The sequence below is a fragment of the Drosophila tropicalis genome, unplaced genomic scaffold (genome assembly GCF_018151085.1).
Source record: "Drosophila tropicalis isolate 14030-0801.00 unplaced genomic scaffold, ASM1815108v1 contig_593, whole genome shotgun sequence".
Taxonomy (NCBI): Eukaryota; Metazoa; Arthropoda; class Insecta; order Diptera; family Drosophilidae; genus Drosophila; species Drosophila tropicalis.
The window spans coordinates 16445308-16458776 of record NW_027173070.1 but is presented as its reverse complement, the minus strand read 5'-3'; the positions used below and the strand labels follow the sequence as shown (position 1 = coordinate 16458776).

Sequence of the window (13469 nt, the reverse complement as noted above, 5' to 3'; positions counted from 1 at the left end):
ATTCCGGAGCAAAATGTATCGGTTAATCGACATTCCGGAGCAAAACCTATCGAAACCCGACATTATTTTTTCGATAATTTGAAATTATCGATAAACTGCCTGCAAGGGGCGGAAATTTAAAATAACACAAAACTTTCGATGTCTTAAAAAAACACAGGTGTATTTTGTAAATACTACTTATTATGTACAAGTATTTTAATAAAATTTCTTTTACTTAGTCATAATATCATAATACTAATTATAAATAATACTTATTGTTTCTATGTTTGTGCTGTATGTGGTAAATTATTTTGCATAAAGGTCACTTTAGTGAAAAAGTATTCTTCATTTTGCTTACATTAGATACAATCACGCAATATCTCTACTATAAAGTAATGAAATCGTCCCAAAAGATGCCTCTAGGAAGACGTTTAAGTGCACTTGCAGAGACACATACATACAGACACACACACTCACTAGTTGTATGAATTAATTTGCTAAAAAAATTAAATTACACATCAAAACAAACGCAATTAAAAGCTAAAGCTTTGCTTTGCTATCATCAAATCATACGAATCGATCCCTGTTTACGTCTCGTCTATAAATTATGGAATTTGTGCCACACCACCACAGATGTGGGTTAATTTGTGGTGACAGTTACAGAATGTGGAACTGTTTGAATGTCTTGCGATGTCCGAGGCAGATATGGCTTCGTGCGTGGTTTTTGAAACAGATCGGATACATAGTTTGCCTGTAATTGAAGGGAACAAAAAGAGTTCTTAATTAAGTTTCCAAATTGGTGGTTACTGTCTCCCTTGTCCCTGGTTGGAAGATTTCTAAAATTTAGCTTTGCATGACCAAATTGGGGTAAGTAAAGCATGACATTGCACCAAAGCAGCTGCAACTGCGGCCAGCTGGTTATATTAGTTAGAGTCAATTGCAACCAGAATGATGATGGTGAATAGCAGTGCATTTGGTTAAGAGCACGCAAAGCCCCCCAGACCCAGAAAGGAAAAGGTGTTGAGTTATGCCAATTAGAGAATATATATGTGTATATTTCCCCTTAATAATACAAAAAGAAAATTGATAATGGACCAGCAAATAATAAAACAACTACAACTAATTGTAAGTGCAATTTAATTGCCATTCCACTTAAGTCTACACTGTCGGTGTCGGCAAGTCATTCAGTATCATTCTGTCTCCGTTCACTCGGCCTTGCCCTTGGCCAAGGGCCAAACTGTATGCCAATCGAACCAATTTTTCGGCAAACAGTTGCTCTACAAAAAAGTGATGCAAATGAGGTTTATGAATCTCTATTTATGTATTAAACACCACAACCCAACTGGGAAAGAAGCATGCTTTTGGACAAATTTGCAGAGAAATAGAAACCACTTCCCCAACTTACCACAATTAAGGCACAAAGAGAACCAATTAATGAACCGGCTAGAACATCCGACCAATGGTGCTTGTAGTCGGAGACACGGCTCAATGCCGTGTACCAGGCAATCATGATGAACAAGAATTGCAGAAAGTGACGCAGCAACTTGGAGCCATGCCAGGTCATGCGTGCTTGCAGATAGAGCTGAAATTGTTGAAGAAGATTGCCATGAGGGACGGTTAGAAGAAGCTCTCTGCGAAGAATGAAAGAATGGATCTTTGTACTTACCGCCACATAAACCATTGTGTAGAAGGTGAAACTAGAGTGTCCACTGGGAAACGACAAACGCATCTCTTTGAGCATACGCGGCGTAGAGCCCACACCTGCACAGGTAAAGTCCTGAATGTATTTACCAGCATTCGAGGCACTGTCACAGGTGGAGCCATCAGGCATAATGGGTTGACATACCTACAAATAAATAAGTAAGAAAAGAGTCAACTTTAAGCTGCTTAAATGAGAACAAAAGGCAAACAGGAGTGGATTGCTAACAATCAATGATAGCCCTGCACTTTTTTATTCATTTTTCCATCTAATGGAAACTGTAATCCTTGTCTACCTAAACATATAAAGGTTCAATTTAAAGAATGTAAATGTTTTATTATCTTTGCTCTTTTAATCTTCTCTCGAATCCAGCCCTGAGATGGCTCTTCTTCTGTACTTTGACCACATGTGCCGCAAATTAGACATTGGAGCTGGGCTGCGACTGTATCTGGTAATGGGGGGGCTAAGACTGACGTATGGTGGCAGCTGTTTTGCATTTACTTTGCATTGTTGCCGCACTTCGCACTAAACAATAGGGCGGCTCTGTGCTCGGTTCCTCCGTCCCCCTCAATTATGATGCCAGCGATAAGTTTACTAACGAGGAGCCACTTGGCTGACAACAAGTCAAAATACATATATCAAAACAGAAACCGAACATATATCTGCAATTTATTAATAGACTCCCCACTTTGTCTACAACTCTTGCCTGCCTGCATGCCTGCCTGTCCTTGGTTGGGTTGACACTTTGATTAATTACTCCATGTCTAATTCAATTTTAATTGCAAACCGATTTATGTATATAGTGTTACACTTACCGCAATAAAATGTGGACGCAATCGTCCAATGGAGTACTTGGCTATATCTGTGGTTAGTTGACTGACAGCAGCTCCAAAGCCAAATATCCCAATTTTCTTATAGCATTCGATCAACCAGTCGGGTATTTCATAGTTCATAAAAACATAACGACGTTTTGAACTACCATTTCCATTGCCATTATGACCTCGGACATTATCCCGTGAAATGAGCAGTTCCACAATGAGGATCTAGAAAGCAAGGGGAAGGAAATGAAAATTGGGCATGAGCATGTTACAAATAGCACCTTTCTTGGTGGTAATCCTTTTTCTTTTTATTATTCATTGGAATGCAATATAATTTACATGTTTTATGGCATTGCTTAGCCTAATTATCGGGCATGTGGAACAGATGACGATCAGAATATACATACGCCGCCCAAGGCCCTATGTCTGAGCTTGCATCATTAGGTTTTTTTGTTGTATCTTTTGTTTTTTCAACAGCTGCTTGACATAGTTTTCAATTGGAATTGCCACTTTAAAACAAACATGCAATACTTATATGTATCTCTTCTATTACTTACCACTCCCACTGGTATGACCAGGCCAATGATATATAGCATCCAGTTTCGCACTGTGGAGTCATGGAATGGATGCTTCAACGACTCATCATCACAGAAGAAGCCACGTTTATAGGGATCACCCAGTATAAAGAATAACAAAATGGGGAAACCAACTGAAAATGGGTAAACATTTATCAATATTTCTATTTAGTAGGTCATTGGTACTTAGTTTGGACATGTGTATTATTATTATTATTATTATCTCTAACCCCCAACCCTTTTTTTCATTCATATGTATGACTTTTTTATTGACTTATGATAGGGGAACAAGGAAAGGGCCATCGATAATATGACTAGGAAAACCTTTCGTTTTGGTCTAATTAGGAATTCAGTACAAGAAATTGTTAAGCGTGCAAGCTGACAAATTTGATTGATTGATAGGGACAAGAAAGCAGAAAATGAAGATGAATAGGGCCAACGTCTATTCCATCTCTCCATCGTATGTTTATTTGTTTGTTTTTCTCTTCAACTGGCTAATTATAACTGCATTAGCCATGGACGAGGCGAAGGAGAAGGCGGTGGCAAGGACGGGATGTACTAATTGCAAGGGTTGGCAATGAGGCAGAATACCTGAATACCTAATCCAGCGAGGCGTTGAAAATTCGAAAGCAGTCCCACTAATTAGAAAACCAGCAAGAAGCCAATGTCGCCAAGGAATGCACTTAAGGGAGACGAACCGACGACTAGACCAACTCTAGACCACTCTAGCAAAACATTAAATTGCCTGGACCGAACAATAGTTAGGTGCATCTATTCATCTATTCTCTCTATTCATTCTTCTTCTTGTCTGCTCAACGGCAGCTGATCTAGATTTTCAAAATAGGACATTGTCTGCGATCCCTGGGAAAATCTTGCCAAGATTAGTGTCATATTACAAACAGCAAGTGGCAACTTATTGAATGCCAGGCAAAAGAAATGCTGTTGAGACATAATCCTTAAGCCAGTCGCCCAGTAGTCCCAGATTTCTTTTTTATGACTTTTGCGGCATGAAACATAAAAACCATGAAAATGAAAGTGTCTGTTAAAGATATTATCATATCATAACTAGTTTGTATGTAAAATTTAATATGTATAGTAGAATTTTTGAGTTTAGTTTTTCTCTTTCTTTTTTTTTTTTTTTGTTTTATGAGGGTACCCATAAAATAATTTTCAAATTTTTTCAAATGGGGGCTCAACTGGACAGTCTCTGAGTTTGTTCTGCAACGGAAGTGCTTTGTTAAGGGGGAAAAAGAGCAATTTGTGTGGCAAGGTGGCACCTAAACCGCGCACTTTGATAACCTGCCCATTTGGTGTCAAGTTCATTTCAATAATAAAAGCCGCCGAAGTCTTCTCTATAAGTTTCTGTGTGTACGCGTTTGTTTAATGTAATGTAATTGAAAGAGCAACAACAAAAGTAACAATATGTAGAGGTACTCAAAACGTAAACAAATTGTTTGATAAACAAAAAGTGGTAAATATGTACACACACAAAAATGAAAATCTCTCCTCGCACTTCCCCTCAGAATGCATACACTTGAGCTTAAACAAAAGCGCATTTGGCTGGGATGGGGATGAGAAGAAGGCGGCGGCGGCGACGCCGTCGGTTGTAGCCACTGTTCTACGCCGACAATCCACTTGTTACATCTTTCGTTTTGAGATGCTGAGACCCGCCCTGACGAGAATGTGCCGCACACACTTTCAAGTTGCTGTCCAAATAGATTGCCAAATGTTTATCTACACTTTGTAGATCATGTAAATAAACCAAGTGCCGCCTCGCCACTCCCATTCCTAAATTTTCAACCCATAAGAAACGCACACAAGATATCTTTATCTTGTTATCTTCTAGACGAGAAAAAGAGAGTGCAACCGAAATCTTGTAACGGTTGTCGTACCGGTTTTTAGCTGAATATCAAAGTTAATTTTGGTTACCTAATATTGGTTAGGTAAATATCCAGCTATAAATGGTTCCAAAGTTCATATATGTTAATTAGGATTTAAGGGAAGTGGAAGGGAAGAAAAGGCTTCACAAAATAAAAACAAAGAATCTTAGTCCGGCTTTGTTCTCCGCTCTCTGAATTCGACCAAGATGTTATTTCTGTTTTAATTAACGAGTGTCAAATTTTTCTAGGAAAGTGGAATCAAAGTCAAAGGATTCAAAATTCTGAGGGCTGTTAAAACCAAAACTATTAATTAAATGCAAACAAAACCACAATATTGATATCTTGCTAGAAACATTTCTTAAGAATAAGTTTTAAGTTATACTATCTAGACTATTTTTTAGATAAAGTAAATATGTAAAGAAAATTGTGTGCAATTTACACGTAGTTCAAGTGAATCCTTAAATTTGACTACTCATTGCACGTTTTTCACTCTTTAGATAACTCTGTAAAACTTAATAAGTATAATGTGTTATACTTATTATGAAAGTATATGTCTATGTGTTTTTACTGTCGCTTGTTCTTTAACTTGAGTTTCAAATCACAACGATCCTAAAGATCCTCCAAAAATATATTTAAATGAGAAACTGTCATACATCTATGAATGTATATACTTAAAATTAGTGTCCCTAAGCATTTTACTAAAACCTATCAAATAAGCAAATCTTTCTTCGCAAATATTTTATTTTAGAAAAATAATGAATACATACAATATCATAGAAATCAAAAAGGTTGGTAACCAAATTAAAATCATTCAATTAATCAAAGTAATGAATAATATTGTATTGTATAAATAGTTAGATAAATTATATCTCTAAGGGGATATTTGAATAGTTTTTTCTGACTACCTTATAGGACTTTTAGATGTCATTCTATATGATATAAATTTTAAAATTTATTAATATGAAAATTTATAAAATGTGTAGCACTTTTTGTGAAAGTTTAAAAATAGTGACGATTTATGGCACTTTAATGCTTCTTTTGACACAATCTCAACGTTATCAGTAATACATAAGTTGAACCTATTAAGTACCTACTTATTCATAATAGTCACCTTAAGTAAACTGATTACCTAAGGTCAGTTATTGTCGTTTGTCGTAAACATTTTCTAATTAGTAGCTCAGATTCCATAGTCTTCCCAATGCTAATTGCTTTTTAGATGCTCAAAGTATAATTAAATTTCAATATACGATTTTTAAAATAATCACTTTGTTATTTTTGAAACCTGGTAACGTAATTGGTTAATTAGGAATTAGTCAGCTATACATCGTAAATATTTTAATATTCTTTAAGGTGTTTTAGAGTTTATTAAACAATTGAATCACTTATTAATATTTCACAACTGTTTCAAATCAAATTTATATTATTATTTTCCTAATTCTTTCAATGCATTTCATGCTATAAAATTCTATTACTGCATTATTCATTGCACTTACGTGTTATTTGTATCGGTTATCTATAAGTATTTTTTTTTAAGTAACATTAAAATGATTCACATTATGGGATTGTCGTCTATCGGTTGAGAATTTCTGTGAGACAGACAGATAAAGTTTAAGAGATTGCCACACAAAAATCTTCAATTAAAGCAGCAGAGTGGGTTGAACTTAAAGAGTGGGTCTTAATTAGACATGACGGAAGTCAAATTAAAGACAATTAAAGCCAAAGATTTCAGCATTTTTCGTTTACCCTTAGCAGAACATGGGCTTGAGAACAAGACAATATATAGAAGATTAAGGATGACTGACAGCAAAAGCAATTTTCATCTCTTTTTTTAGCGCTTGGGTTTTAATTGATCGACGAAGGACGAAATAATGAAAACACATATCCCAATGTGCAATATATCTTTGTCATGAACGTTTCATGGGCAAGTTGGGTAATGACTTGTGTTTGGGTTACAGGTATGTCAATTTTTCGCTTGACTGCAACCATAGAAAATCAGAGGCACAGATAACAAGGCCTACCAGGAATTCCCAGAGGTCACCCGCATGGAAAAGAAAGAAAGGTGTCACACACACACACACGCTTGTAGGCACACCCACAGGCATCAGGTAAAACCAAAATATCGTGACCGCCTTTTGTTTGTCATGTGTGGAAACTTTGGCAATTAAATTTTCATTACTTTTCGAAAAAAAAGAATCTCGATCTTCTGCATTTCTCCCTTTCTCTCATTTTTTTGGTGGACTGGAAAATAAACAATAACAATGAAAATGAACAATTGCCCCATGCCTCAATAACAAACGAAATGCGCTGCATAAATATTTTTCTTTCTACTTAGATTTTGGTTAACAATTTGGGAAAAAAGGAAAGAACTATTTGAATGGATACCCAAAATAACACACACACACGCAATCACGCTCAATAAATTATTGAAGTGCAGAAGTTGGGGCCTTCAAATGCATTTCCCTTCTGTATATATTTTATGAGTTTAATGACTCGTCTTCCCCCTCCGTCTCCATGCCCCCCAAAAGCCATCCGCCCCAAAGTCTCTCTCGGCCAAGAAGAAAGGTGGAAAGAGAAGTAAAGAAAATTGTGCCCACAGCTCGTTCACATTCAATAAACGTCAAACCTCAACTTTAGATTTGGAGTTTGGGTCTTTTCAGTTTTTGGGTAAGTGCCGCGCTGACACGCTCCTCTATCATTCGTCGATCTATCACTTTATCAACAAGTTGCGTCAAAAGTAATTGATACCATAAATAGTACAGATATGGAGGGATGCAATCTGAGAAGAGACTTTTCGATAGTCTGGTCTGGAATTTTAAAAGCCATTTCTGTTGGCCTCTTTGGCATTTTGTTAGAGATTTAACTAATTGAAATTTATTGGATAGGCAACTATATGGGAATGCATTTGGGTTTGAGTTGTTATTCTTCTACTTTGTGGTCGTTTTTCAATTAAAAAGAGGATGAGAAATGTTTGTGGTAAGAATGGAGTTATTTAAAAATATTTAATATGCTTTAAGTTTTGCAATTTTTTATACTGAATCATAAACAATAGAAATAACTTTTGTTTCATTTGAATTATCGATATGAAACGTAAATTCCAGAAGGGCATAGGTTTTCAAGAATTTCATTTTGTTTTATAATGACTTTCTCGATTGCCAACTTTGTGGATAGTATAGGAGTAGTTATTCTATATAAAGCTATAATTATTAGAAAGGCCATCCTGTAGCTCTTTAATTAACTCGAATAAGAATTGGCTTATAAGTTTGTAAATAGAAATTGTCATTAAAATGTGACAACGACCATGAATTTACCCTAAATTTCATGCCATCGTGTTTGGCAGGGTCCTAGGGAATTTTCGGCTAATTCGGGCAGTTTTGGGACCAAGTTGATAAATACCACTGAAAATAGGCCTTAAGTAACTAAAAGAAGTCCAATATTCCCAGTAATTAAAGAAGTGATTTTTGTTCTACTTGAACTCAAACTAACTGCCATAAGAACAACAAAAATATGATAACAACAAAAGTGATTAGATTGAATGTAAGAATCACTTATTGTTAGTATTGGGGATTTTTTTTTACTTGTTCTTTCATTTGAATGTAGTAAATTTCCCTCACTAACCTACAATTACCTACCACTTGGGTAAATTTTGTAATATTAAGCATATGCCCTATATAATTAGTAACAATTTCTATTTATAGATGTTTGTATGTGTAAGCATTTAAATTTTCAGTTTTACTTTTTCCACAATAAATCGTTGATAAACCACAATAAAGTCTGGGAGTGTGTACGAACATATGTATGTTGAAATTTAAATAAATAAATAATTACTTGCCATTGACGTACTCAAAGTCAACTTGAAAAGGGGGAGGATTGTGATGAATGTCGGCAAGTGGACATATCTTATCTAAAGTCTTTTAGCTTTTTTATTAGATTGCCCCACTAAATCCCAATCCCCGATTACAAAACTCTCTTTTCATTCTCATTTTTATAGTTTAAATGCTTTCCACTTTGGATGATTCATACAGGAATGAACAACAAAACTCCTTTCAGGTGAGTCAGTGTTGGTTTTTTTTTGCAGTTATGTTTTTGGATATCTTGCCGGAAATGAATTTGATGCTGTATGCTGCAAAGACGACTTGAAAATACTCTATAGCAACAGCAATTCACTTGATGTAGGTTGAGTTACTTAATTTTAGTGGCCCTAGTTCGAAAGTTTATATCTTAAAAGTCTTTGGTAAGATTAGATATTGAATGAGGATATCCACATACATACAAACATATTTGATAGTGTCGTTACAGTGGATGCTCAAAATGTTGATCTATATATACTCTGTACTTGCTTTTTCGTTAATTTTAACCTCAATATTGATATTTTTAAAATGTAATTTGTAATGAATGAAGAGGGAAAATCTCATTAGGTTTTACAACTTTTAAGAAATGTATACTAATCATAAAAAGGTTATAGCCTTAACTGTTTTTCACAATTTCTTTAAATAATATCAATTTATTTATCATATCATAGTAAATCCAAATGTTTCCCGATTTACAGACATACATAATTGTTGTCGTTTTGTAGCTAAACGGTTTTTATAACAATTTGATGATAAGAGCTTATATTATATTATTGGCTATAAAGCAGTGCTTGTGATGTATTAGCATTTTAAATATAAACACTGTGTTCTATGATTTAGTACTTACTACAACTTAAGTACTAACTCAGAGTCTAGTTTTTGAAATTGATTTAAACTTTCTTATACGATTTACTAACAATGAGACACTAGAATTTCCCACCCCAGTTTCTGTGGGTCTACTTTGGATATGGTTCAGGGTCACATTTCCCCTTCCTAGACATGGAGATAAGCCAATATAGAACCTTGTGGGTACATTGTATGTTTAGCAAAACTATATAAACATGATTTTGGTGCGAAATGAGTCACTGACAAAAACTGGGCTGAGAGCTAATCAGTAAAGCTAACGGCCTTTTTTTTTTTTGTTCCTCAAGTAAACTCAGGTAAGTGGAAGTGTTTTGAAAAATAAAGGTGAGCTCATTGTTAACCGGTTGCCAACCATGACAATAAATATATATAGAGAGAGATAGAGCTATTGATTGTTTTTTAATGTTCAATACAAATTGCTTAAAATATGAAGTGAAGTGAAGCTTCACTGTTTGCTTGTACTTTTTGACAGGTGGCAGAGATAAACTTTGTTTTGCTTTTGTTTATATGAAAAACCAGAGAAAAAACAAATATACATACATACATTTATTTAAATTAATTTCATGGGCAAAACTGTATTTCAATCAGTTGAAGGAAAAGAAAATACAAAGTGAATTAAATTTGCACATAAATCTTGTAATGTGATTTGTTTAATAAAACGAATTGAATATTTATGCATCTCTCAGCTGTTAAAGCAGGTTAAACAAAAAGAGGCAGAGAGAGAGAGAGCGAGGAAGCGAGAGCCAAAGCAAGCGAGGGAGAGCAAGCTTTGCCTGTGCTTGGCTTAAGAGCGTAAAAGAGAAGACGCCATGTCGTGTTATTTACTCACACAGATGCCAAATTTAATTACATAAAATCCAAGAATCGAGAGTGAAAAACTAAACTAATACTACATTTTTATGCGATAATAGTGCCAAATGCCAATAATAACAACAACATCATACACAAGGGGGGAGGAAAAAACTTACCGCAAAGTAAAATCAAAATATCGAGGCCCACGCGGCATAAAATTCGCTTGTTGGTGTCCATATTTTTAAAGTGTTGTGGCTGTTGTTGTTGTTGCTGCTGCTGCTGTTGTTGTTGACTGATGTTATTATTGTCTCCACCTCCAGGTGGTTGTTGTATGCTATTATAGTTATCGTTATTATTATTATTTACAATTGCGGTAGCTGCAGTTGCCGCCGTCGTCTCTGGTCTATTGGCCACGTTAACGTTGCCGTCTTGGTCGTCAAGCCGACGCAACGGTGTTGTTTCACTGACTGATGAGCCGTTACTCATTTTTTGTTTTATACGGGTGCTTTTGGATTTTGGTTGCTCAGCTGCGAAAGCTCTCTCTCTTTCTCAGTAACTGTCTCTCAGTTGGTTTGGTACCTCTTGCTCTCTCTCTCTTTCACTCCTACACAACGTTTGGCAGTGAACTTGCTTTTTTTGAATGCAAAGTTTTTTCTCTTTTCTCTCTTCACAAAAAATTACACATTCAGATAGAAAATTCCGTTTATACCAAACGACTACGTCATGGTTTTCGACTCTGGAATGGAATGTGATGTTTTAGAAATAGTTAATAACAGAAATCAAGACTTTATATACAACGAAGTTTAAATGCACTTTTCGGATCGAAGTTCCTTATTTTTTTTAAGTTGATAAAATATTAAAGAAAAATAAGGAGAAAACAAGTAATTTTTAATCCCATGTCATTTTTCTCCCATCTTAAAAAACCAGCGAACGATAATTAATAAATTAACGTTCATTTTTTTAAACACTTTAAACTTTTTGTATTAATCAACACCAAATCAACGCGAAAGATCGATTAAAAGAGATAAATGGAGGATAAAAAAGTTATCGATAAAGTTTTAGTTTTTGAGACATTATAAAAAGCCTTGGTCTATTCATCCAATCAAATTTTACTATTTTTATACCCTTGCAGAGCGTATTATAAAATTGATCAGATGTTTGTAACGCACAGAAGGAGACGTTTCCGACCCCATAAAGTATATATATTCTTGATCAGCGTGAGAAGCTGAGTCGATATAGCCATGTCCGTCTGTCCGTCCGTCTGTGCGTACGCGTTTTACTCAGCCGTCTTAAGAGCTATCGGGCTGAAATTTTTTTTCGTGGGTTTTTATTACCCGGCAAAAATAAAGTATGAAAACCATAAGGATCGGACCACTATATAATAGAAGAACTAGAAGAAACATTTTCATAAAAATCGAGTATGCTATGAAATTTACATATATGAGAGTAAAATTGTTTTGTTTGTATATTGATAAATGGAGTTGCAAAAAACAAATTTTGAACATGTAAAATTATTATTACCAAGGACTGCAAGGGTATACAAACTTCGGCATAGCCGATGTTAGCTTCTTTGATTTTTTAAGACAAAAATTGTTTTCGATTAATTTTAATTAATATTCAAACTTCATTTTCGTTATTTATTAAGACCGCGAAATGGCATTTTTGGGTATTAGGATTGCTGCAAACCCCGCGAGGCATAAATCCGCCACTGTTAATACAGGGTATCTATGTATAAATAGTTTATCTAACATTCTGACATTAGTAATACTAATTTAGTATCTTCTTCTTTGATAATCAGGTGAACGTTGATAAGTTGACAAGTGACAATTAAAAATTTCAATTCTAAAGAAGTGTAATAGAATTTGATAAACGTTTTGATTACAGGTGTAGGCGATTTAGTTTTGAAAATAGTTAATAAAAACAAACAAGAAAAGGGGGTTTCTTTATAAAAGTTACTTTTAAGTAGTCGGTTTTGTTTTTTGTTTTTTTTACAGATTTGTCATAAGGACTGAAAAGTTATATATGTATGTACATATATTTTTTTAGCTCTATAAATAAACTCACTTTTTAAAGCTTTTTATAATTAATATTGCTTTTTATTTTTAATATTTGGTGACTTAAGAGAAAACCCATAATACCAAATGTCTGAGTAATGCCCCACGGATTCCCTAATGACAAAGAGACAATAACTGTGACGTCTTGAACTTTTGTTGTCGTGATTGTGATTCATTCACTATTTATTCACGACAGTAGTACGAATGAATGTGAATTGTTGATGGAAGATGTTAGCATTTATTCACACCCCAAAAAACAAGTTTTCAAACGGGTTGAGTGACGTCGATAAATTACATTTGCCTAGCAACATGCAGAAACTTGTCTTTTGTCTATCATTATACCCTGCACCCATAGGGTGAAATGGTATATTAACGTTACCAAATCTTTAAGTACATATCTGCTTGTTAAAAGTTAAAGAGACTAGAAGCGTATTTTGTTTTCCATTTCTACATCGTCAAGTCAGATTTCCTTGAGCAATATTTAAAGTAACGAACAAAAATTAAAGCCACTAAGAGTCTGAATTCATAAAAAATAAACTAAAAATAGTCAAAAATTTACCAAAAACGTCTTAAAACGGCTAAGGGAAACCGTGCCCTATAAGTGCGAGCGAGATAGCGATTGTTTTTCTTAATGTCACATAAAAAATTTGAAATATTTGCTACCTTTATGGTGCATGGTATACCAAAGTCGGTGCCATGACGTTATATAAATCATTATTTTCTTTCACAGTCAGTCAAAAACTTCTCAATATTGGGTTGGGGTGGATAGTTGGGTTCTTTCTATCTTGTTTTGAACGAGTACAGTTTACTTTTTCACATTTCATTGGAAAAAACGTCTTTTCCTACCTCTTACAGGTTACTTGAATTTCTATAATTTTGTGCAATCAACTGAAATGGCTTGCCCATCAATGGGCGTTGATAATAAGCAGTCAGGATTGTAACCGAAGTCAACGATTTTCA

At 34.7% G+C, this 13469-nt stretch overlaps 1 protein-coding gene across 2 annotated transcripts; it reads right to left on the bottom strand.

The window, feature by feature from the left end:
* Positions 1 to 162: 162 nt before the first annotated feature.
* Positions 163 to 11191, bottom strand: wun (wunen). 2 transcript variants are annotated; one of them, XM_068288946.1, is made up of 6 exons: positions 10632 to 11191; positions 3054 to 3205; positions 2494 to 2721; positions 1646 to 1825; positions 1385 to 1561; positions 163 to 730 (listed from the first exon to the last, which is right to left on the bottom strand). In XM_068288946.1, exons 1-6 carry the CDS (start codon positions 10939 to 10941, stop codon positions 620 to 622), a joined length of 1158 nt encoding a protein of 385 aa, XP_068145047.1. In that variant the 5' UTR covers positions 10942 to 11191; the 3' UTR covers positions 163 to 619. The 2 variants fall into 2 exon arrangements, with proteins under 2 accessions (XP_068145047.1, XP_068145048.1); XM_068288947.1 differs by lacking the exon at positions 163 to 730 and adding an exon at positions 1014 to 1256.
* Positions 11192 to 13469: the final 2278 nt, after the last annotated feature.